The sequence below is a fragment of the Aotus nancymaae genome, unplaced genomic scaffold (assembly GCF_030222135.1).
Source record: "Aotus nancymaae isolate 86718 unplaced genomic scaffold, 86718_ANA_hifiasm-v0.15.2.pri h1tg000033l, whole genome shotgun sequence".
Lineage (NCBI taxonomy): Eukaryota > Metazoa > Chordata > Mammalia > Primates > Aotidae > Aotus > Aotus nancymaae.
The window spans coordinates 24,726,585-24,754,200 of NW_026988447.1; the positions used below are offsets into that span (position 1 = coordinate 24,726,585).

Genomic DNA, 27,616 nt, shown 5'->3' on the forward strand with positions numbered 1-27,616 from the left:
TGTATATAAATAAATGTCTAGGATTTTCTCTTTCTTTCTGTTCCTTTTCACTAAGACAGAGAAACTCTATGTAAATATTAGCCTAAATTCCTTTCTTACGAATGCAATTGCTTGTTTTATTAAGACCATTTAAGCACATGGGGTAGACTTAGAAACTGCTGGTAGTTTCTTTTAGGAAAATAAATTTTATACACTATAATTTCTACCTTTTAATAAAGGAGCATTTAAAAAAATACTTTTAGTGGCTGTGCATAGTGGCTCATGCCTGTAATCCCAGCACTTTGGGAGGCTGAGGTGGGTGGATCATGAAGTCAGGAGTTCAAGATCAGCCTGGACAAGATGGTGAAACACCTTCTTTACTAAAAATACAAAAATTAGCAAGGTGTGGTAGTGGGTGCCTGTAAACCTGACTACTGGGAGGCTGAGGCAGGAAAATTTCTTGAACCTGGGGAGTGGAGGATGCAGTGAGTCAAAATCGTGCCACTGCACTCCAGCCTGGGTGACAGAGTAAGATTCCATCTCTCTCTGTATCTCTGTCTCTCTCTCTATATATATACACACCTACATATATATATACACACATACGTATATACATACATATATATACACGTACATATATACACATACATATATATATAAATAAACAATCATTGTATATGCTTATGAGGTACAATGTGATGTTTTGATACATGCTTGCATTATGGAATGATTAAATCTGGCTAATTAACAAATCTATCGCCTCACATACTTATTTTGTATATATGGTAAAAACATTTACATTTCTTCTTTTAGCCGTTTTGGCATCTACAATGCACTATTCTATAGTGACCATCCTGCTCAGTAGCTTACTAAAGCTTATTCGTCTTGGCTAATGGAAACTTGTACCCTTTGATGAGCATCTCCCATTTCCCTAAACTTTCCCTACCCCACCCTCTGGTAACTATCATCCTGCCCTCTACTTCTGAGTTTGACTCTTTTAGATTCCACAAACGTAAGCCCAAAAAAGGACCGAGGCAGGTCTCAATTAATTTACATGTTTATTTTGCCAAGGTTGAGGCCGCACCTGGGAAAAAACACAAATCAGAGGAGCATCTGTGATCTCTGCCTTTTCCAAAGAGGGTTTTGAGGACTCCAATACGTAAAAGGGAAAGAGTGAGGAGGAGGGGAAGAAGAGAGAAAAAAAGAGGGGGGAGGGCAGGTAGTGAGGCAAGTGGTCACATAGTGAGGCTTTCATTAATGCTCAGTGAATCTACATTTTATATGTGAAAAGGAAAAGAGGAATAGTCAGTTGTGCATTCCTCTTATATTCAGTAAATCTACATTTTACTTAAGATAAAATAGAAGTGAATTATGCGTTTGTCTCAGGGTGGGCAGAGGGCTGATTTTCTAGTCTTGCCCTTGTCCCCTGTCTGTGAAGATATAAGCTGTTAATTTATATTGTTAGGGTGAGATTCAGCAAAACTCTGTACTAAGGCTATTTTGTAGGGCCAGGTATATATATTGAAAGAGCTGGGTCCCATAAGGAATTGTGAGCAATTTGTGAAGTAGGGCATAGGGGAGAGATGTGACCTTCTATCATTGCAGCTATCTGTTTGATGGGGAAAAGAAACAAAGGCAGTTTTTTGTGTGATTCAGTTCCCAATCTTAACTTTCCCTCCAGCATAGTGAGTCTGGGTCCCAAGAATCTGTTTTCTTTCACAATCTATAAATGAGATGACACAGTATTTGTCTTGTGCCCGGCATATTTCATTTAGCATAATACCATCCAGGTTTATCCATGTTGTCACTAATAACAGAACTTTCCCCCTTTTCAAAGCTGAATAGTTTTTCATTGCAGGTATATACCACGTTTCCTTTTTCCATTCCTCTGATGATGGACACCAAAATTTCTTCCACATCTTAGTTGTTGTGAATAGTGTTGCAGGGAACATGAGTGAAGATATCTCTTTAGCATACTGATTTCAACTCCTTTGGCTATGTACCTGGAGTGGGATGGCTGGGTTTTATGGTAGTCCTATGTTTAGTTTTCTGAGGAGGCGCCATATCGTTTTCCATAATGGTTGTATTAATTTATAGTCACGCCAACAGAGCATAAGGGTTCCCTTTACTTCACACCCTCACCGGTACTTATCTCCCATCATTTTGATAGCCATTCTGACTTGTGTGAGATAGTATCTCATTATATAGTTTTAATTTGCATTTTCCTGATTATCAGTGATGATGAGCAATTTTTAATATATCTATTGGACATTCGTGTGTCCTTTTTTTGAGAGTGTTTATTTAGGTCCTTTGTCCATTTTTTATTGAGTTGTTTTCTTGTTACTAAGTTGAATTTCTCATGTAGTTTGAATATTAGCTCCTTATCAGATATATAGTTTGCAAATATTTTATCCCAATCCATGTGTTGTTTCTTTAATGTTTCCTTTGCTGTGCAGAAGCTTTTTAGTTTGATGCAATCTTATTTGTTTATTTTTGCTTTTGTTCCTATGCTTTTGGGGTCATATCACAGAAATCTTGCCCAGACCACTGTCACGGAGCATTTCTAAATGTTTTCTTCCTGCTACTTTTATAGTTTTAGGGCTTACTTTTCAGTCTTAATTCATTTTGAGTTGATTTTTGTGCATGAGCATCACATGAGATAAGGGTCCAATTTTATTTTTCTGCATGTGGACATCTAGTTTCCCCAACACAATTTGTTAAAGAGATTGTACTTTCTCCATTCTGTATTCTTGTACCTTTGTTGAAAACAAATTGACAATATGTATGGGTTTATTCCTGGGCTTTCTGCCCTGTTCCATTGGTCAATGTGTCTGTTTTTATGCCAGTAATACACCATTTTGTTTACTACAGCTTTGCTTTATAATAGATTTTGAAGTCAACTAACATGATGCCTCCAGTTTTATTCTTTTCACTCAAGATACCTTTGACTCTTCAAGGTCTTTTGTGCTTTCTTAAGAATTTTAGGATTTTTAACATTTATTTCCATGAAAAATGACATTAGAATATTGATAGGGATTCATTTAATCTGTATATTCCTTTGGTAGTATAGACATTTTAACAGTATTAATTTTTCCAGTCCATGAGCATGGGATACTTTTCTATTTACCTGTGTTATCTGCAATTTCTTTCATCATTGTTTTCTAGTTTTCAGTGTACAGATCTTTCAAATCCTTGGTTAAATTTACTTCCAAGTATTTTTTTTTTTAATAGTATTGTTAATGGGATTGATTTCTTAATTTCTTTTTCAAATGGTTTGTTGTCAGCGTAAAGAAATACTACTGATTTTTGTGAGTTGTGTATCCTTCAACTTTACTGAATTATCAGTTTTAACTATTTTTTTTTTTGGTTATGTTATTAGGGTTTTCTACACATACAATTATGTTATTAGCAAACAAAGACTATTTCCCTTCATCCTGTCTGATCAGCCTTTTCTTTTTCTTCTCTGATTGTTCCAGCTAGAACTTTCAGTGTAACACTGAATAGAAGTGTTGAGAATGGATATTTTTGTCTTGTTCTTAATCATAGAAGAAAAGCTTTATAAATGATCATGTAAAAAACTAATAAGGCCCATTGTGACTTATTTTCTGGTTTCGTGTCCCTTATCTTGGAGCATGTTTTGTTTTTCTTACTTAGGAAACTTCTCCATGGGAGATGGCATTTATCCAACACTTAAAAAATTATTATTTTTTATTTTATTTTATTTATTTTTGATTATACTTTAAGTTCTGGGACACATATGCAGAATGTGCAGATTTGTTACATAGGTATACATGTGCCATGGTGGTTTGCTGCACCTGTCAACCTGTTATCTATATTAGGTATTTCTCCTAATGCTCTCACTCCTCTAGCTCCCCACCCGCTGACAGGCATGGATGTGTGATGTTCCCCTCCCTGTGTCCATGTGTTCTCATTATCCAACTCCCACTTATGAGTGAGAACATGCCGTGTTTCATTTTCCGTTCTTGTGTTAGTTTGCTGAGAATGATTTTCCAGCTTCATCCATGTCCCTGCAATGCACATGAATTCATCCTTTTTTATGGCTGCATAGTATTCCATGGAGTATATGTGCCACATTTTCTTTATCCAGTCTATCATTGATGGGCATTTGGGTTGGTTCCAAGTCTTTGCTAGTGTGAACAGTGCTGCAATAAACATATAGGTGCGTGTGTCTTTATAGTAGAATGATTTATAATCCTTTGGACATATACCCAGTAATGGGATTGCTGAGTCAAATGATATTTCTAGTTCTAGATCGTTTAGGAATCGCTATGTTGTCTTCCACAATGGTTGAACTAATTACACTCCCACCACCAGTGTAAAAGCATTCCTATTTCTCTACATCCTCTACAGCATCTGTTGTCTTCTGACTTTTTAATGATTGCCATTCTAACTGGTGTGAGATGTTATCATATTGTGGTTTTGATTTGCATCTAATGACCAGTGATCATGAACTTTTTTTCGTATGTTAATTTTGAGAAGTGTCTGTTCATATCCTTTGCCTACTTTTTGATGGGTTTTGTCTGGCTATTTTTTTTTTTTTCCCTAAATTTGTTTAAGTACTTTGTGGAGTCTGGCTATTAGCCATTTGTCAGCTGGATAGATTGCAAAAATTTTCTCCCATTCTGTAGGTTGCCTGTTCACTCTGATGATACTTTTTTTTATTTTTCTGTGCAGAAGCTCTTTAGTTTAATTAGAACCCATTTGTCAACTTTGGCTTTTGTTGCCATTGCTTTTGGTGGTTTAGTCATGAAGTCTCCGCCCATGCCTATGTCCTGAATGGTATTGCCTAGGTTTTCTTCTGGGGTTTTTATGGTTTTAGGTCTTATGTTTAAGTTTTTAATCCATCTGGAGTTAATTTTTGTATAAAGTGTAAGGAAGGGATCCAGTTTCAGCTTTCTGGATATGGCTAGCCAGTTTTCCCAACACCATTTATTAAATAGGCAATCCTTTTCCCATTGTTTGTTTTTGTCAGGTTTGTTAAAGATCAGATGGTTGTAGATGTGTGAATGTGCTTTACAAAAATATCAAAGATTTTCTTTCAATTTGTTTTTCTTTTACCCAGAGTAGACTAGGGTCTTCTCTGCTGCCCTAAACCTTGTTCTTCTCTGTTATCCTCTCCTCTCTTTGGAATATATCCCACATTATAAAAATATTCTAAGAAGATCCAAGGTTTAAATCAGGTCATTTGCCAATATCAGGGCCGTGGTAATGTCTTGGAGCAGATTTTCTTTGGGTTTGTGCATTCAAGACCTGTCTTAGGGCTGTGTTCCTTCTTTCCATCCTTGTTTGTTTTGTAGTTCTATATAAGACTCATCTTTGTCACTATCACATGAACACTTGCATCAAGATCAAGGAGGGAGGATTTGGAAGCTAAACTGGGAACCCAGAGAAGAAATAGGCAGATAATCATGCCTAGACCTATAACTGTGTACCAGGAGACCAGTAGCAGAAACACTTCCCATTTCAAAGTAGAGCTCCTTTCTCTGATTCTGAATATATTACCAGCCACTTTTCCACTTTCCTCAAAACTAGCCCACCCTTTGACTCCAGACTATGTCACTACAGATAAGGTAGTGCAAAATGAATTATGCTCTTTTCATAAATAGAGAACTTGATACCTAGGAAAATGCCCCCACCCAAATCCTACAGAGTGTTTCTGGCTTAGGAACATGAACTTAAAAGAGGCTTAACTGAACTGTTCCAGAAATAGCAGGTGGCAGTGGCAGTACACACGGTGTATGAGTCATAAGCTGACTAAAATGGTAAACACACCAAACATTTTGGCATCAGTGCTGCCCTGTCTGGATTATTTGTAAACCTTGACCTTTTTGCAATTTTTTAATAAACTCTCTTGGCAATCTTTAAGAATATTCACATTTGAGAAAAATAGTAAGGCCCAACATGCATGATATTTATTGTGTAAATAACTTTATCTCTGCGTTTTTCAAACTGTGATCAGAAACACCTAGAGTGTTTTTTAGAACTGCATATTCATGGACCCTTGAAATCTGCTAAACAAAAATCAATAGAAAATCAATTAATATTATCTGTTACTAATGGTGATTTAAGACCTGAATGACTGTCATTTATGGAAAGAGAAAGTAAATGAAATAGAGGTTATTCCTAAAATAATATCGCTCATGGTTTGCATGAGCTAGGGAGAAAGGAATGAAACTTCTATTAGCACTGTAATCATGTGCCATGAAAGTGACACGTTATCTCATGTAGACTTAAACAAATAAAAGCATGATACTGGTATTGTTCAGCTTGGGCTGCCATAACAAAATACCATAAACTGTGTATGGATTAAAAAACAGGAATTTATTTTCTCACAGTTCTTGAGGCTAGAAAGTTCCAGATCAAGGTGCCAGCCTGTTCAGTTACTGCCTTCTTGCTACATTCTCACATGGTCTATCCTCTATGCACAAGCAGGAAGAGAGAAAGGAAGTGAGAGAGGGAGAGATAGTGTTTTGGTATCTTCTCCTTTTCTTGTAAGAATATCAGCTCTGTAATATTAAGGCTCTATCTTTATGACCTCATTTAGTCTTAGTTACCTCCATAAAAAACCTTATCTCCAAATATGGTCATATTGGAGGTTGGGGCTTCAACATATGAACTTTGAAAGACACGGTTCAGTCCATAACAGTACCTTTATATAAAATACTCCATTTTAATCTTGAGTCTTAAATTTCAGAGGATGGAATAAAATATAAGTGAAAATCCAAACTCTTTCTTCTCACGTTTGCTTTCTTTTGCTTACTTGTTTCCACAAATCATATTGTGACTACATCGTTGTTATCAAGGGAAGATTGCTCAGAGGGTCATTTACCGTATTAGATTGCTTCAAACTTCAATATATGCACACATAGAAATAGATGATAAAACATTAAAATCACATAGTAGTTGAGAGAAAAAATTATGAAATAAATACTAAAATTGTCTTTTTTCAAAACTAATATAGTAGATTAATGTTGCATTAGGTATCCAAAACACTTTTTCTTTTTCTGAGAGTCAGCTTTGATTCCTTTCTTCCTCTCATAAACTCCCAGTTAATATGTCAGCAAATCCTGTTGACTGCACTTTCTAAATGAAACCAGAATTTAACAACTTTTGGCCCCTTCACTGCTACCAATGTTGTCTGTCACCTGGATGTTTACTGTAATGACTTAAAAATCTCCCTGATTTTCTCCTTCTCTCTCTTCGATCTGCCAACACATGCCACTTCATCAGTCTATTTTCAACAGAGCAACAAAGTGATCCTATTTAAATGTAACTTAGGACATGTCTTTCCTCCCACAGCTTCTCAACTATCTAAAAGTATAAACTCAAATCCCTTCAGTGACCAAACACAAAGTCTTACAAGAGTCTCCCTGTTCCACCCCTGTCTACTTCATTACTTCTTTGACCTCCTCCCCATCTCTTCTTCTTTTGCTCACTACAATCCAATCATATTGTCTTCCTTGTTGTTCCTGAACATTTTGGGTACATTGCCAACTCAAGGTCCCTGCACTTTGTTTTTCCACCTCCCTTTGAAGTGTCTTCCCCAGGTAATTTTGTAGTTCACTTATTTCCATCTGGTCTTTATGCAGAAATGTCTCCTTCTCACTGAAGCCTTTCCTGCAACCCCACTGAAGATTGCAGTGTCTACCCCAAAACTTTCTATCTCCTTTCTCTGCATCGTTTTTGTCATTTGTACTTGTCATTGTTCAATGTCATATATATATATATATATATTTACTAATATTTACTAATTTATCTCATTTGTGGTCTATATTCCACACTAGTATTAAACTTCATGAGACAAAACTATTTGTCTGTTCTCGCTCTCTCCTTCATCCCCAGTGCCTAAAACATTCTAACTCAGAAATAAATAAATGAAGTCAATTTTACTTTAAAGAAGTAAAGTTCAAAATTATGCTATAGAAGTGAGGATATGTGGATGCATATAACTCTTTAGCAATTGGTGGATCAATAAATAAAGATGGCATGTAGTGAAGAGTGTAGGATTGTGGAAGAAAAAGAAAGAGACTTACAGAACCACTTTTGGAGTAGTCCAAGACAATGCTAGTAGAGAAAGGATAAGTAGGAAGCAAATAATCAATCAGGAGAAAAATGATCAAATCAGGTGAAAAATAAGAAAACCTAGTAAGTAGCAGCCAACGGGATTGCCTGAGACAGGAAGAGTCCTCCCATTGTGCACAGTCCTTCTTTGCCTGCAACAGAGATGATCAGCTTCCTGTCAGGGTTGAAGCATTGTTGGGAGCATCCAGCAGTGAGGCACCAGAGAGGCTTAGTTTAGTTCAGCTCCTGCCTTGTCCCTCCTGTTAGTTTAAGATCTGTGTTATATTTCAATGTGGCATAGTACTAGTGACCGAAGGGATTGTGATTTCTATAAAAGGAAAGAAAATGACTTAATTATGTTGATACCAGAAAAAATAGTAGAAGTGGAATTCTAATGCATCCCCTTTGGAAAACCTTCTGCTTTTCTCAGGTCATCTTGCCCCTGTTCTTTGTACTTCTATCAGCAATGCTCAGAGGAAAGGTGGAGTCTTTGGGTGGCTAATGGCCAGTTTCAGAGGGTCTCATCCCCTTATTTCCTCCAAATATAATATTGAAAATATTATCACCAGACTTACCTTATAGAGAATATTTGTAGGCAATTGATATTCATCATTCATTTGTCAAGAAATATCACCTACTAAATTCTAAGGATTCTACTAGGTTCTAGGGATTTAGCAATGAACCAGAGAGACACAGATGCTACCTTCAGGGGAAGTAAACAATTAAAATAACAAGTAATATATTATTGATTGGTGCTATCTGCTGTACAGAAAAAAGGATAGGGTAAAAGGAATAGGTGGTGCGTAGGCATGTTTATTCATACTAGCTGGTCAAAAAAAGATTCACTGGTAATGGGATGTTTGAGTGGAAACTTTCAGAAAATAAGGGAGTGAGACAGAGAGAGATGGCAGGAATAAGAATTCTAGCTGGTCAAAAAAAGATTCACTGGTAATGGGATGTTTGAGTGGAAACTTTCAGAAAATAAGGGAGTGAGACAGAGAGAGATGGCAGGAATAAGAATTCTAGGTAGCATGACTAGCAAGAGCAAAGGCCCTGAGGTGGCTGCATGCTTGTTATGTTGAAGGAGCAGCAAGTAGGCCAGTGTGACTGGATCTAAGGGGTCGAGGAGGATTGGTTGGAGTTGGGGGCAGAGATTCATGGGGCAGGGAGAAACAGATTGTGTACTTCCCTGTAAGCCATGAGACCTGAGCTAAATGTCAAACAAAGAGTGGGGGGGGTTGAGCTTGGTATTGACATGATCTGACTTGTGTTTTAAGAGCATCATTCTGGCTGCAGTATTGAGAAATGCCCAAGGAGGTAAGAGCAGAAGAATGAGTCCTGGTTCAGAGGTTATTGCAAAATTCAGGCAGAAGTGAAGGACAGTATTGATGGAGAAATGCTCAGATGCCATGGTCTCAGATTCCATAGGAAAAGGACAGTGAAAAAGTAGAATTATCATTTCTTGTGGTAAGGAGAACTGGAAGAAGCAGGTGGGGGAGGACAGGAGATTCTTAGATTTTAAGTTTGAAATTCCTCTTAGACATCCAAATTGCCAATGTAAGTAAGCAGTTGAAGTTTAAGTCTGGGATTCCAAGAAAATGTCCAAGCTAGATTTATATATTTGTATATCACAGGATGGTATTTGGATGATATTTAAAGTTATGAAACTGAATGAGATCACATAAACACAGCAGTTCTCGTATTTTATGTGTAAAATGTATATTTATATGGATTTCATCTCTAGGTATTTACTATATTAGATTTCATCTCTAAATATTTACTCTATTAGAGATTTTACTTATTTGAACTATATAGATATTTAAGACAGATTAAGAATAGATATTATAGAAATTAAAATAAGAATGTTTAAAACACAAAAGTATACAGTCACACATTTTGTTGACCATCAAATGGTTATCATATAGCCTCTAGAAAATTTCACCATATGCTTCTTAGAAAAAAGAGAGGAAAGAAGACAACGTTTGAGTATTATTGTGAAAATAGTTTTATCTTTGCTCTGTGCAAAGTGTAGAGTTATCAGAGTCTTCTGTGGAACTCTGGACCAAACTTTGAGAATGATGACTTAAGGAATACCTAACATATTTATAAAAAAGTGCTTTGCCAAGTATTGGTCTTTAGTGTATTTATACAGAGATTTATGATCATTTCTTAAAATCTGACTGGTTTTCCAGCTCAATGAATGCTAAATTGATATGATATTCAAAATTATTAAGCCCCAAGAGTTTTACATATCTATGGGATTTTTCTTCCTTTACCACTTGCAATCAAATGACAGTTTTTAAAGTTTTCATTGAAATCAAGAGGCTTATAGTGCTATATGTAGCACAAAAAGCATGTGACATTTGCTATTGCTGCTCGGAATCACAAATGTGGAGTCATCACACTGAGAGTACATGCTATGTAAGTAACGCTGCAAATATCCACCATAATAAGACTAAATAACAGCAGCTATAGTTTGAGCCTCTTTAAGCACAGTTCCACATAATTTTTATCTTTACATTCTCTAGTATCTAGTGCAGTGTGAGATGAATCTAGAGTCAGTTGAAAAATAAATAAGTAAAATAAATAAGAATATGGTTTTGGCTTGAAATAAAGCAATCTGAGTAAAGACATAGAGTTTATACAATTCAAGTTACCAAAATTGAAGAAAATACTGATTCTAAATATGAATATATTGATTAGCTTAACACCTATTTGAGTATTTTCTGTTTATATACCATGATTTTAAAACTTGAAAATATTCTGAATAGTAAGTAAACTTTTAAACTACAATAAAATTGCAAAATAAGAATGCAATTAGGTTGAAATTGTCCTAAATATATGCCTTCTAAATTGGATGGAAGAGATGAGTGTATGAAAGCTATATTTCTGTACTCATTTGGTAAAATAATACAGACCTTCTGTTAGGAAATAAAGTTGTGTTTGATTATAAGGAGGTAGGGATCCTTCCATATAGGAAAGCAATGTCTCAACATAATGGCCTGATTTTTATGAATTATGAATGTTTTCACTAAATGTATTCAATCTGAACCATTTCTGTAAGTTATATTGTAGATGATGATCCTCTTTTGGAAAGAAGGGTGGCTCATAGGCATATATAATACCCGCTTATTATGTGGAAGGGTGTCAGGAACAAATTATGAAAGGATCTGCAGACTAGCCTGAGAATATTGGATTTGACTGGACATAAGTAGTTATTATTCATTATAGAGTTGAACTGATACGATGAATATAATATTGATGAAAAATTATTTTAACAGCCATATATAAGCTAAAGGAATTAGAGGAAATGTTTAAAATAGGAGAAATTACAATTTTTTGATTTTCACTGAGCATCATTCTAGAGATTTAGAAAGTGCATTTCCAAACTAGCTGTGGATTAAAAAAGTGCACCTCTGACTTTTGGATGGTCAGAAATGTGATTTAGAGAACATCAAATTTTAAGAGCTATTTTCAGTCATTCATTCTTTCAGTCAACTAGGACCTCAATAAAGATACTGGGTAAAGGGCACCAGAGTACTCTCCGTATTACCTCTTACAACTGTAGGTGAATTTATAATTATCTCAAAATAAAAAGTTTCACTTAAAAAAAAAAAAAAAAAAGAAATTATGAAAGCACTTTTGCTCCCCATCAAGAAATTTCCTGAGTAATGAGATGAATGTTGTGATTGTGGAATAAGCAGTAGACTATAAGAAAATAGAAAGTAACATTTAGATCAGTGTTTTGACTTCTTTGTCTTCTTCCTCTAAATGTTTGAGGAACGTATATATTCCATTGTTAAAAGTGACCTCAGTGTCCATGATTCTCAAAGGGAGCCAGTGCCTGGGGAAGGAGAGGTGGAGGGAGACAGAACAGTTGGGAAATAGCTCAACCAAGGCTGATACAACCTTGGAGAAGCTGTTCTGAGCCCTCAGAGACCCCTGAGCAGAACCATGCAAAACTTAGAGAAGGTTGGCTGGTTCCCTTAGACCTTGTCACCAGAGTAACTTTCTGCAATTTTTGTGTGTATGTTTGCTTTGTTTTGTTTGCATTTACTTGTTTATATCTAGTGTATTTGCTCTGAAAATTCATTCTCCTCTTTTCCCTGCCCCCACCCCCACCCCCCTATTTTTTCTAGAGAAAAAAGGAAACTCACTTGAAGACACAAATGCTAGAGTCTGCCTATGTGAAAATAGATCTTGTCCGATTCCTGGGGCCAAAAGAATTCTGTTTCCTCTTTCCATTACAGTTTCATAGGACGCTGAGGGAGAGTACCACATTTAGTGAGAAATTGTCTGGGACATTCTCTCTCATCATGGTTCATTCACTAGGAACATGTCTATGTGCTCGTCTGTGTTTCTTCTCTTTCTGTTGAGAGATTGACAGTACTGCAAAGGTCAGGAGCTGAATCAATTCATTATGGATTCCAGAGATCAACTTATTTATAAATGGTCCTCATGCTTTTTGAGCAAGTGTTTGCATTGTTTTTCTGGAGACCAAATATTCTTTTGCCCTATGTAACTAGTGGCTTTAACATATTTTGTCTTTTGTTTAAAGTTGCAATTACTTAAACTCTTGAAAATAATTTGCTTTCTATTGATCTGAAATTAGCTAAGGTGAAATAAATACAACATGATTCAGCTTGTCAAATATGATTTACTGTGCTAGGGGAACATATCTCTAGCATGTTGGAGATAATCCTTTTTCTCTTTTTAATTTCTTCCCTGAGTAGCCGCTACAATTGTATAAGCTTATTACATATACATTTAGTAAATCACAAGTTAAACACTCTTCATAGTAAAGATAAGGCTAGAAATAGTTTTATAAAAGTATTCAAAACTTTTGAGACCATGTACATAGCCTCATGTTTTGCAAAGAAAATAAAAGAATATTATTTCTTATTTTAATTATTTTCCATTTTTTTTTTTACATTTTTTTCCTAGTGTGCCCTGGTATGTGAATATACAGCCCCAGAAAGTGTGAGCGGAAAAGATAACCTGCCTTTTTTGAATTCAGGTATGTAACTTAGTTTTAAGTACTTATATTAATTTCATATGAAAATGAGTTTTAATTTTATATAAAGTCAACACTGAACCAGCATTCTCACTGTAGTTCGTGAAGCTTAGTAAATACACTGGGAAATCACGAGGGTCCAGCAGAATGGGGAAGATTGTACAATTCCACAGGAAAGATAAATGTGCTAGCTATATGGCAAAACGAATATGGCCATGTGCTGTCTAATGACCTTTGGTCAATGACAACTGCATATATGACAGTGGTCTTATAAGATTGTGATGCAGCTAAAATTTTCCTGTTGCCTAGTGACACCTTGATGATCCTGACTCTGTATAGGCCTAGGCTAATGTGGGTGTTTTTGTGTTAGCTTTTAACAAAAAGTTTAAAAAGTAATAAATAAATAAATAAATAACAAAAGGTTATAGAATAAGGAAAAAATATTTTTGTATAGCTGTAAAATGTATTTGTATTTTCAGCTAAGTGTTGTTATAAAACTGTCAAAAAGTTAAGAAAATTTAAAAGTTCATAAAATAAAAAAATTACGTTAATCCTAGATTAATTTATTATTGAAAAATATTTATAAAATGTCGTGTAGCCTATGTGTATGCTGTTTATAAAGTCTACCATGGTGTACAGTAATGTCCTAGGCCTTCACATTCATCTACCATTCACTCACTGACTCATCCAGAGCAACTTCCAGCCCTGCAGGCTTCATTCACGGTTAGTGCCCTATACAAGTGTACCATTTTTAATCTTTTATACCATATTTTTACTGTACCTTTCCTATGTTTAGATATGTTTAGGTACATAAATATTGTCGTGGTATGTTACCGACAGTTTTCAGCACAGTCACATACTATACAGGTTGCAGCCTAGGAGCAATAGGCGATACCACATCGCCTGTGTGTAGTAGGCTCCACCATCTAGGTATGTGTAAGTGCACTCTATGATGTTTGCACACCGACCAAATTGCCTGCTGACTAACTTCTCAGAGCATATCCCCTTGTTAAACTGCACATAACTGTAAATTTCTTTTAGCTATTGGATCATGTATTATCCAAAACAAGAAACACTAGAAGACAGTGTGAAGCTCATGTTTAGTTTGACTTCCTAAATATATAACTACTCATAAAGTTGTTAAAACAATAGATATATGGATTCAATAGGAAAACTTCATAATCACATTTGTGCATTCTTGGGTATATATGTGTGTACTGTATTACAGTAATATGTATCAAACTATATAGTAAATGTATTTATGAATAAAATGGAGATGTATTGCACAGTTAAAACATGTGGTAATACGAATATGTAAAATTATGGAACTACTGTTTAAATGATAATGTAAATTAAATGACCATTAGTAAATGATGACTACTATAGTGACAGGCAATGTGTTAGTGCCTTATATGCCTTATCTTAGATAATCCTGTGACATGTGCTATGAGGAAGGTACTATCATTATCCATATTTCACAAATGAGGAAGTCTTCAAGGTCACCTATGCAGTGAACAATGGGTCCAGAATTTAAATCCACTTCGATTCCATGACCTTTGCTCATAAGTAATAGGCTGTGGTTTTACTAAGAAGGCATTAATCGACAAATTGGTGTCAAAGTAAAATACCTTACTCTTTTTTCTAGCCCTGCCATGTTGTACATTTAAGCAGTGACATACATAGCATGATAATCAGATTAATGAATTATACAGAAATTCAAAGACTTACAAATTCATAACTTCTAAATTATTAGCAGTTTTCTCTTGCAAGAGGCAGTCAACAATAGGGAATGGAGAAGGAGAGACATCCCTTTGGCTCTGTTTATACACATGGATAAATAAAATACAATTTAATTGAGAAATATGTTTTAAAACATCAATTCCACTTACACAGAATGAAGAATTAAATCAGAGAGGCACAGGTGCTTCTCAAACTATGGCCAAATGAAATGGGATTATTCTTTGTTTTTATGAAAGATGTAATATTGTGCAGTATGTGCTAAATAGTGTTTTGAAGGGTCTACCCAGACAGCTATTAATAAATCAACCATACATTATAAAAGCACCTGGGTTATTAGTGCTTTTAAAATATTTAAAGTATTATCAAAGGGATCTCTTCACATTTCTTTTCAACCTGAACTAAACCTTTAGTTCTTTACTGTGTTCATAAACTATAATATATTTCATTCACTAAATGCTAATTTTTTAAAATAAATTTGAGTGGGATATTAAGTTCGTGTTAAATACAGCTTGACTCAGGTTATCACCAAAATAATCTATACTATATAAGACAAAGTTTAATGATTGACTTATGTGAACCTTATAACTTTTTATACACAAAAAAAGAAGTGCCATTTTGTGTTACTTATTGGTTAAGTACAAATATCAAGGAGAAAGAGAAATATTACTTTAAAATCAAGTAAACATATTACTTAAGGAAAAAGAGGACAGAGAGATCATACTGAAAAATAGATCTTTACTTCTCCATAGCTGTGCCATAAACCCTGTAAGGCACAAGTCTTGGAAGCCATATTAATTATTCCAGACTTCCAGGGTATTTATTTGTGACATATAAATTGTAATATGACAAAAACTAGTGACATGAAATTTATGGGAGCATCTGCATTCTGCATTTTAAATATATGTAGTGGAGTGAAAGATGATTGATTATTGCTTTTCTCCTGTCATGGAGGTGATAGTTTGGTGGTGACAGTCCACTTAGTTCTGAAGATATTTCTAAATATCTTTAGTCCAGTCAACCTCTGGAGGACCACTCTGAACCTAGGATATTTGCAACAGATATTTTTCTTGCAATCATCTTATATTAGAGAAAGATCAGACTAAATGAAAGTCAAATGTTTAAAGACTGGATTTTTAAAAACCTTATAAAAATACAACTAAGTGCTATTCATAAAATGTTTCTATTCAAAATATAAAGGTGCATTGTGCAGATATAGAATATGTATATGTATGACTTTGGCCTGTGTACTTTTATCTTTTGTTCTATTTATTTATTTATATAAACTCAGCAACTTTGGAATTAATCCATTCTATACCCATGTGCTATTTCTTTAATCTGTAGGCAAAGTGAGCTATTGCCATTCTTCTCAAGTCTTTGTATTGTCTTAAATGGAGCTTTTCGGTCTCCAGTGAGTTATGAACCACTTAGTGGGAGAGAATGCCATATCTCATATCAGTACTTCACTATTCTATTTACATCTCTAGAGATTTTGGTATAAATCAGGAAATTCACTTATCTGTAGTAAAACTAAGAAGAAAAACACTTTCCCCTAAGGTCTCACCCTTTCCATACCCTTGCAGGTTGAATGTATATGTTGGGAATCTGGGGAAATCAGGGTAGAAGAGAAGAAATAAGGAAGACATGGGGCAGAATTTACAATTCCATAAGAAAGATATATAAGTGCCTGAGTTACATGGGAAAACAAACAAGGCACACTAGAAGACACAGTTTGTATTAGAAATGTAAAGCTCTTAATTTGACTTTCTAATTACATAGCTTATAAAATTAAGTTTTTATAGAGTAGACTTATCTCTAATGATTTGCTTATTTATTTAAGCAAAATAGTACTAAGAAAGCTTTAAAGTATTTGTTATTGGAGGTGGGGTGGAAAGGGGAGTAGGGGAAGTGAATTTTGACTGTATAGAAGTGGAGATGGTAAGGTCTTTCACATAGTCATGGAGTTTGGTGCCTGAGTCACACTGACTAAGGCACCTTGTCTGCAGCACAACAATGATAAATGGGCTCTGGTAGCATTAATACAAAAACACGGGATGGGCTGACAGAAGAACTGGTTTTAAAGCCTAGATTTTCAACCAGCAGTTTGATCCTGAAAGACAGTTCAGCTTTTTTGCCTTTCAGTTATTTTTAAATGACCAAATTAACCTAAACAATTTTTGACTTCCTTTTTGGCTCTTCAATATTTGAAGTTGATGTGGCATAGGTAAGCCTTTGCTATGTTCTCTTTCTTTTTAGAACCACTTCACGAAAGTATTCATTTTCATCAGTTTTATATGGAGGAACATTTGTCATTTACAGTTAAAAAGTCTGACCAGTGATAAAACATTAAAAAATGTTGTAAAGACAATTCCCTGTTAATTTCTTAGTTCTTTCTTTTTTGGTAAAATTATTATATAATTCTATAGAGTACTTCAGCCCATAGACCCTCATATTACCATGGCAAATCTGAGAAGCTTGTAGACCCTACCACAAAGTTTCATATTATGGTCCCATTTAGAGTGAGTTTCCCCCACTCAGCACGCATTAGATCTGATGTAGATTTTTATATATCTAACAACAATAATTTCCATGACTGTATGAGTTGGAATCTAAACCAAGATGAGGAAACTGTGCTGCTATTAGTCATAAATATGTACAGTTCACCCTCCTATGTGGATAACTTACTGGTATTTATACTTCTTGCTTCACAGCTTTGATTCTTTTTCCCCAAATAGGGTTAAACCTTCTACTTTTGTTGCTTTGAAGAAGATACTAGATTGTAAGCTACTTAGGAAGAAGGAACATTGCTTTTTTTTTTTTTAAATATGCAGTATATATCGTTTTATGTTAATATACGCTGGATACTTAAACCTTATAAATTGAATTCCTCATTACTTAGCATGCACCCTCTCCCATTGATCTACAAATCTCCAATCAGTTAGAACTTGGTTAATATTTATTGGTTAAAAAAATTTATTATCAGGAATAAAAATTTCCAGCCCTGCTGAACGTGCCCCTGAGATTTCAAGAGAACCAAGCAAGAGAACTGATTTTCCCAAATGGCCCTTAAAATAATGGTGACTCCTAAGTTTAAACACACACACACATGCAGTGAAAGAGAGAAACACAGACAGAGAGAAAGAGATGGAGAGATAGAGACAGAGAGATAAAAACAGAGAGAGAGGGAAAGGAGGGAGAGGAAAGGGTGCTTTTCTTTTTTAAATATCATGGGGAAAAGGCTTCATAAATTGACAGATCTGAGTCTGGACGTAGATGCAATCCATTCGCTGATACCCTCTTAAAGGGAAAAATGCCGAGAGCTAACCTGATCTTGGGATGAGGGTGGTCAGAAGTCAGTGAGGCATCATTCTGGTGATGTACAATATAACATGTCATGGAAGTGGAAAGTGCCTAGAGCAGATAAGAGCACAGGAGGCTGGAGGGCAGGGGCAGGAGGGGTGATGCCTTCCTTCCCTCCAGAGCATACTGAGGTTCTACCATACCACAGTTTAATTATGCTTGTTAAATGGTAAATAACAGGTGAATCTTATCTGAATTTATACTTCAGATAACAGAAAACTGCATTATTTTTCTTTCTGTGAGAAAAATGTTTGAATTAAATTATATAGGTTTGGAATAAAACAATTTATTACTTTTCTTAAGTATTACTGAAAAATTCTCATTTAAAATTTTGTTCTGCCTCAAACTGAAGGAGATAGAGACATGAAAAACCCTTCAAAAAAATCAATGAATCTAGAAGCTGGTTTTTTGAAAAGATTAACAAAATAGATAGATCACTAGCCAGACTAATAAAGAAGAAAAGAGAGAAGAATCAAAAAATGATAAAGGGGAGATCACCATTGATCCCACAGAAATACAAACTACCATCAGAGAATACTATAAACACCTCTACTCAAATAAACTAAAAAATCTACAATAAATGGTTAAATTCCTGGACACATACACCCTCCCAGGGCTAAACCAGGAGAAGTCAAATCCCTGAATAGACCAACAACAAGTTCTAAAATTAAGGCAGTAATTAATAGGCTACCAACCAAAAAAAGCCCAGGACCAGATGGTTTCACAGCCAAATTCTACCAGAGGTACACAGAGGAGCTGGTACCATTCCTTCTGAAACTATTTCAAACAATAGAAAAAGAGGGACTCCTCCCTAACTCATTTTATGAGGCCAGCATTGTCCTGATACCAAAACAAGGCAGAGGCACAACAAAAAAGAAAATTTCAGGACAATATCCCTGATGAACATCAATGCAAAAATCCTCAATAAAATACTAGCAAACTGAATCCAGCAGCACCTCAAAAAGTTTACCCACCATGGTCAAGTCAGCTTCTTTCCTGGGAAGTAAGTCTGATTCAACATATGAAAATCAATAAGCATAATTCAATGCATAAACTGAACCAATGACAAAAACCACGTGATTAACTCAATAGATGCAGAAAAGGCCTTTGATAAAATTCAACACCCCTTCATGCTAAAAATTCTCAATAAACCAGGTAATGATCTCAAAATAATAAGAACCATTTATGACAAACCCACAGCCAATATCATACCAAATGGGCAAAAGTTGAAAGGATTCCCTTTGAAAACTGGCACAAGACAAGGATGCCCTCTCTCACCACTCCTATTCAACATAGTATTGAAAGTTCTGGCCACGACAATCAGTCAAGAAAAGGAAATAAAGTGTATTAAAATAGGAAAAGAGGGAGTCAAATTGTCTCTGACTGCAGATGACATGATTGTGTATTTAAAAAAAACCCTAATATCTCCGCCCAAAATCTTCTTCAGCCGACATGCAACTTCAGCAAAGTCTCAGGATACAAAGTCAATGTGCAAAAATCACAAGCATTTCTTTCTTTCTTTCTTTCTTTTTTTTGAGATGGAGTCTTGCTCTGTTTTTGTATTTTACTATACACCAATAATAGACAAACAGAGAGCCAAATCATGAGTGAACTACTATTCACAATTGCTACAAAGAGAATTAAATACCTAGGAATAGAACTTAGAAGGGATGTGAAGACCTCTTCAAAGAAAACAACAAACCACTTCTCAAGGAAATAAAAGCAGACACAAGCAAATGGAAAAACATTCCATGCTCATGGATAGGAAGAATCAATGTCATAAAAATGGTCATACTGCCCAAAGTAATTTGTAGATTCAATGCTATCTCCATCAAGCTATCATTGACTTTCTTCACAGAATTAGAAAAAACTACTTTAAATTTCACATGGAACCAAAAAAGAGCCCATATAGCTAAGAAAATCCTAAGCAAAAAGAGCAAAGCTGGAGGTATCATGCTACCTGACTTCAAACTATACTACAAGGCTACAGTAACCAAAACAGCATGGTGAGGGTACCAAAACAGATTATCTATATCTATATCTATATCTATATCTATATCTATATCTATATCTATATCTATATCTACACCAGTTGAATGGAACAGAGGCCTCAGAAATAATGCCACAGGTCTACAACCATGTGATCTTTGACAAACCTGAGAAAAACAAGCAATGGAGAAATAATTATCTAGTTAATAAATGGTGTTGGAAAAACTGGGTAGCCATATACAGAAAACTGAAACTGAACCCCTTCCTTACACCTTATATAAAAATTAACTCAAGATGGATTAAAGACTTAAATGTAATACATAAAACCATAAAAACCCTAAAAGAAAACCTAGGCAATATGATTCAATAGGCATGGGCAAAGACTTCATGACTAAAACACCAAAAGCAATGGCAACAAAAGCCAAAATTGACAAATGGTGTCTAATTAAACTAAAGAGCTCTTCACAGCAAAAGAAACTATCATCAGAGTGAACAGGCAACCTACAGAATGGGAGAAAATTTTTGCAATCATCTATCCATCTGATAAAGGGCTAATAGCCAGAATCTACAAAGTACTTAAACAAATTTAGAAAAAATAAATAACCGGACAACCCCATCAAAAAGTAGGTGAAGGATATGAACAGATACTTCTTAAAAGAAGACATTTATGTAGTGAACAAACATATGAAAAAAAGCTCATCATCATTGGTCATTAGAGAAATGCAAATCAAAACCACAGTGAGATACCATCTCATGCCAGTTAGAATGGTGATCATTAAAAATTCAGGAGACAACAGATGCTAGAGAGGATGTGGAGAAATAAGAATGCTTTTATACTGTTGGTGGTAGTGTAAATTAGCTCAACCACTATGGAAGACAGTGTGGTGATTCCTCAAGGACCTAGAACTAGAAACACCATTTGACCCCAGCAATCCCATTACTGGGTATATACCCAAAGGATTATATATCATTCTACTATAAAGACACATGCACCCGTATGTTTATTGCAGCACTATTCACAATAGCAAAAACTTGGAACCAACCTAAATACTCATCAATGATAGACTGGATGAAGAAAATGTGGATATGGTATATATACTCCATGGAATACTATGGAGCCATAAAAAGGATGAGTTCATTTCATTTGCAGGGACATGGATGAAGCTGTAAACCATCATTCTCAGTAAACTAACACAGGAACAGAAAACCAAACACCACATGTTCTTACTCATAAGTGGGAGTTGAACAATGAGAACACATGAACACAGGCAGGGTAATATCACACCCTGGGGTCTGTCGAGGGGTGCAGGATTAGGGAATGGATAGCATTAGGAGAAATACCTAATGTAGATGATTAGTTGATGGGTGCAGCAAACCACCATGGCATGAGTTAAGCTATGCAACAAACCTGCACGTTCTGCACACGTATCCCAGAACTTATAATAATAATAATAATAATAATAATAAATTTTGTTCTTCCTCATGTAGCACCATAGATTTTAATTGACTTTCACAATACCACACAATTGAGCTAAATATTGAGATAACTTTCTCCTCATTACCACCCTCATCCAAAGCAATGTGTGATTCAGGATATTTTAAGAGATTGTCAAAACTAGTTCCTCCTATAGTCATTTTGAGTCCTGATGAATTCCAGCCAAAAGCAAGTGCCAAGTTTTTCCCTGTTTTTCTTCTCATTCATGTGGTAAAAAATTCAGTACCTTGTTGAATGTCAGATGGTATTCATTTTATAATAACAAAAATATATTTTCTCCATATGATTTAAATGAATTTTGCCTCAGTGTTTATATCTCTTTAGTATGTAAAATCTGGGGCCATCTTGGCTCATAATATTGGCCCTTGATCCTTTTCACTTCCTATCTAGATTTATTTGCCCTTTACTGTTTTAACAAATGTGATGTAATCCATGCGCTTTGCTCTTTTGAAATTTCCATATGTTTTCATTACTGTGTGCTAACAGGATTTAACTTAGGATGTTAAGTCGCTTCCAATGGAAGAGTAAACTTCGCCATCTAATAATGAATAGAACCATCTCTTAGACACCTTTAAATGCTTCAGCTATCTTTGTAAGTCTGTTTATCTCCTCCTCTTCCTCCCTTAGGTAAACTAGAAGAAAAGAAAACAGACAAGAAAGTGATAATAGTCAAAAAGTTAACATTTTATGGAAGAACATGAAGAGGTCTTTCAATTATGGTTAATCTTTTCCCTGATTCTGATACCTGTGCTCCCTCTTGCAGTGGGGCTTTTAATTATGCTCTTCCCTCTTGCCTTTATCCCTCTCAATTTCCACAATTGTTGGTGTTGTACATGTTCTCTTCATGGGGAGAATAATGATGGAATTCATCTGAGTCGCAAGATCTAAGGCTCATTTGTGTGAAATGTTTCTATTTGCTGGGCATTATACTAAGTGCAGCAGGAAAAAAGAACAAGAAAAATGGCATAGCCCTCTCCACCACTGTCCTCCCCCACACAGCTCATATTCCTGTGGGAAACATGGACCACTAAACAGATTACTGTAGTACAGTTGGTAAGAACCTTGATACAGATGGAGGTGTGAAGTAAAAAGAAGAGACTCCTATATAGGGAGGGTGATAGTAGAGGTTGAAGAAGGATTCCTAGAGGAGGTAATAGCTGAGCAAAGTTTATAGGATGATTACATGTGGTTAGGAAAGTTGGGGGATTTCTGTGAGGTGCATGGAATGCCTTGACCAGAGGCATATTGACAAGAAACAACATAATGAGTTCAATAGATTACGGGTTGTCCCGGGTTTCTCAGCATGAAATAGGAGCTATCTTCTAGCTTTACAAGTTGTATCCTTCACTAACTGAAACAGAATGAACAGAGCTAAGGCCAACCCTTTTTCTAACCACCTGAGATCTAAAATCCAAATTCTACAGATGAAATTCACCAGTTGTCACTAACTGCAGACAAATAATGCATTTGTGTTTTAGTATGACATCTTTAATAGTTTTTCTTATTTTTGGCCAAGAACTTGCAAGTTTGGCTGGATTCAGGATATCTGTTTGCTGTATATTCTGAGCTCCTCTTATGTTTTTCTTACCCTCACTTTTCTGAAATCATGCTAAGGACAGTATTTTTGTGATTTCTATTTAACTTTCTCAGTGCTCATCCAATCTTTAAAAAAGCCAACTTTCATTTATTATGTATTTAAGTCTAAGATATCTTCAAATACAAATGAGGCTGTGTCAGTATCTAATTGGATTACAGACTTATCCTTAGAAAGTATAATGTAGCTTTTGGAAAATAGGCAATGTAGGTACATTTAGCTGTATAATTAATTAAACAACAACATAATTAAAACTTTGTAATGAGTGGATGCTCTACAAGAATCTGCAGTGTAGTAAAATAATGAATCTATGAGACCTGAAGCCAATGAAGTTGGATTCATTTTATTATGCTCCTTCTATCATGTACTGGAAGCAAGAAAGTGTGTGAATATAATCACAGATTAGCTTCCTCCGGCGAAACATATACAAGATAACCTAGTGAAGTAAATGTTTGAGCTTTTTTATTATCCCTGGACCCTGAATCTGTATTTCCAAAATTTCTTGACCAGTCAACCTACTGATATCCCTAACATACCTTTGTTTACAGAAAGAGCAAGGAGAAAGCCATCCCTATGATGTCTCTTTGGTTTATCTTTTCTGCTCCAAGGTTGCTTGAGCAGCAGTCTTTTTTATCTGTGTTGGCTTTGTTGAACATTTCCTTGGCATCCTTACTTTGGATAATTCAGAACTGCAGCAGTTTGGCTTTCACCGTTACTGAATCCATGGAAAAGCAGGTGGCATGCTACCTTGTTAAATGTCCCTATTACAGTCTGGGAGAAACAATATAGAAATTTGAGTTGTGCAGCAGTTTCAAAGGAAAGAAAAATCTTTCCATTTACTTTGTGTTCTATCTCAGGGGGTGGACCTTAAGGGGAATGTGTCAATCAAGATCTGGACTAGTTTAGAACTTCACACACATTGTCATCGCAGTACAATGATATGGTCCAAAACATCTCAACTACTTTTCTTTTGGTACAATCAGTCACATGATAATTTTAGCAATTGTATGGCAAAAGCAGTGAAAAAATAAAGATGACAATACACACAGGGCTCTCTTTAAAAAGAACATATAGTAGGTATTACATAGTTACTGTTATTGGGATAAGCCTATTGTATGGTCAGCAAGCCATCTCCTGCATGAATAAATACTTGCCACCAGTGGAGAGCCAGAGATGAAAGTCATTTACGCAGGCATTTGCTTATTTACACAGCTGGAGTGTATGTGAGCAGAGTTTTTATGATATAGAGAAGAATTATTTTTTAAAAAGTTGACAAAATATTTATCTTTTGTGGCCCATTGTTCAATATTCAATACATGAGTACCATGTTTTTCTTCTATGTGAGGATAACAAAATCTCCCTACCATCAGACCAGCAAGAATTTTGAGTTGAGAACATTTTATTTGCTCTTTGTGTAATGAGTTTGCATGGCACTTAAAGATCAGACCTAATTTCTTCATTTTAAAAATAACACTCCATTTTATTGTATTTTATGATACATAGGAGATATTCTTGCTTCAGACATGATAGGTGTTTAATAAGCAACACTGCTGGATCAAACAAGGTTGCAAAGTAGATTCCATTATATCTGCACTGAGATTAAATGATAAAGATATACAGTTTAGTACTAATGTTTGGAGACCTATGTGTCTCAAAAGATCAGAACCCATAATGTAAAAGTTAAATCAGCAACATTACTGGAAATTTTTTGCATGATTAAACTGCCTGGTTTTTAAATTGTCCCAAATATTTTCTTTATAAACAGCAGCATTTCTAGAGAGTCCTTGGAGTTATAGGAGAGTTGTAGTGTTCATTAATCAAAGCACCCTTGATTTCTGCTTAATCTGTTTCAACCAAGGTTTAAATTCAAAGTGCATTGAAGAGTATTAGTATGGAAACAATAAGGCCAGGAGTGGTGGCTCACACCTGTAATCTCAGCACTTTGAGAGGCCGAAGTGGGCAGATAGCTTGAGCCCAGGAGTTCAAGACCAGCCTGGGTAACAATGGTGAAACTCCATCTTTACAAAAATAAAAATAAAAATTACCAAAATTGGCATGCTTCTGTGGTTCCAGCTACTTGAGAGGATGAGGCAGGAAGATCGCTGAGATCACACTATTGCACTCTAGCCTGGGTGAGACCCTGTTACCAAAAGAAAAGAAAAGAAAAGAAAACAATAAAATATAAAGTAGAATGATTTGTTTTGAGATCAACAGAGAAAATGAGGACTTTTATATTTTGTGACATAATTAAAAATACAATTTTTCTAAAAAATTATTATTGATGTATAAAAGGCAAGCAAAATCCAAGGATTTTTAACCATGCTTTGGGAGATATAAAAGTTCTGAACATGAAAAAAAATAGAGTTTAAAAAATCGCACTTATACTGAGTCTAGATAAACCCAGTAATAAAATATTTATGTATGTTGCTAAATAAACAACTTGACCATTTCAAGGACTGAAGCTTGTCTTACCACAAAATGATGCATTCATATTCCTAACCATGTTAGATATATTGGAAATTCATGAGAACTCTTATTTGGTATATGGACACCATAATGAATTTAGTACATATTTTTTTTCCTCTTCCTATTCCAAAGATACTACAATAGAGGCAATAATAAAATTCTTTTTTTTTTGAGACGGAGTTTCGCTCTTGTTACCCAGGCTGGAGTGCAATGGTGTGATCTCGGCTCACTGCAACCTCCGCCTCCTGGGTTCAGGCAATTCTCCTGCCTCAGCCTCCCGAGTAGCTGGGATTACAGGCACGCGCCACTATGCCCAGCTAATTTTTTTGTGTGTGTTAGTAGAGATGGGGTTTCACCATGTGGAACAGGATGATCTCGATCTCTTGACCTTGTGATCCACCTGCCTCGGCCTCCCAAAGTGCTGGGATTACAGGCTTGAGCCACCGCGCCCAGCCAATAATAACATTCTTACATCTTTGAAACACTATCATTTTACAAGTGAATAAAATTTTTAATTTTCTTTTATTGACTGCCTGTAAGTTCTTATATTTAAGGCAAAAGAAAGTAAAGATAATGAACTCTAAGTGTATATTCTGTAAACAAATTGACAAAATTTAAATATTATGCTTATATTCAAAAGATAATCTTTGGGGCATACATCTCTAGATTTTAAAATGCAGTATTTTCTCTCAACATGCTAGAAATAGTGTACTGTCTTCTGTCTTCTATTGATGCTGTTGAAAAAGTGAGAGCTCTCTAATTCTTGGCAGGAGTATGTAAGTGTACTAGAAGATTTGAATCTGGTGGTTGAAGAATGGGATGTTTGGAATCAAGATTTCCATCATGGTACCAAGTTTGATAATGATAATGTCCAGAGTGTATGTAATTTTGAGAATGGATGATTGCAGGGGAATGGATGACTAGATCCTCATTTCATGTTCAAAAAGATGTATTTTTACCCAAGTAGTGAATGAAATATGGTGGTCTTACAGACCCTAAATTTTTAAAAAGAATTTTTCCCTGTACATTGAGAAGATCTAGCCCACATATCGTGTTCAGTATTACTGAAAGCCTTCTGGTTCAATATCAACTAATGTTTTTAATTAGCTTTATTGTAAACTGAAGCCAACTAATCATAGATTCTTGACTGGTGACTGACTTGATATTTTATTGCCTGCTAAGCTTTGGTGTATAAGTGTGGCATAGGCATTCACTGCTGAAGAGCAATGGAAATGAAATTCTGCCCTGATTGCTTGAAAGTGTGATGTGAGTGCTGGCTTCACTAATAAGTATCAAATGTTACCATAATATCTAATCCTATACTCTTTTTCTGAATCTTTTTAAAAATTCTTGGTTACATTACCTTGATACTTTCCCCTCCACCCTAAATACAGTTTCTTCACAGTCTCTCTGCCTTCCTTCTAATAATACACGGTTTCAGGAAAGTGTGTTATTGACTCATTGACACTAAAGTATGTATGGTATTTGAATTTTAACAGCTTTTAAGCCAAATGAGTGAACCTTTCTGACATGTAAGAAATAACATTCAGTAAGGCCTTTTGAAACTTCCAAAATAGCATATCAGTTCTTGACTTACTATATAAGTAGAAAAAGTTGACTAAAAGTGATCAGAAGAAATTCAGAAATATGGCCGGGCGCGGTGGCTCAAGCCTGTAATCGCAGCACTTTGGGAGGCCGAGGCGGGTGGATCACTAGGGCAAGAGATCGAGACCATCCTGGTCAACATGGTGAAACCCCGTCTCTACTAAAAATACAAAAAATTAGCTGGGCACGGTGGCGCTTGCCTGTAATCCCAGCTACTTGGGAGGCTGAGGCAGGAGAATTGCCTGAACCCAGGAGGCGGAGGTTGCGGTGAGCCGAGATCGCGCCATTGCGCTTC

At 35.5% G+C, this 27,616-nt stretch overlaps 1 protein-coding gene across 6 annotated transcripts in view; it reads left to right on the forward strand.

Annotated features, from left to right (window-relative positions):
- The window catches only part of INPP4B (inositol polyphosphate-4-phosphatase type II B), an 851,576-nt gene that overhangs the window by 591,424 nt on the left and 232,536 nt on the right, over nt 1-27,616 (forward strand). For all 6 annotated transcript variants that reach the window (XM_064383845.1, XM_064383847.1, XM_021666733.2 and 3 more), the window contains one exon: nt 13,006-13,078. In XM_064383845.1, coding sequence (XP_064239915.1) covers nt 13,006-13,078 — 73 coding nt within the window. The remainder of the gene's footprint in view (nt 1-13,005; nt 13,079-27,616) is intronic.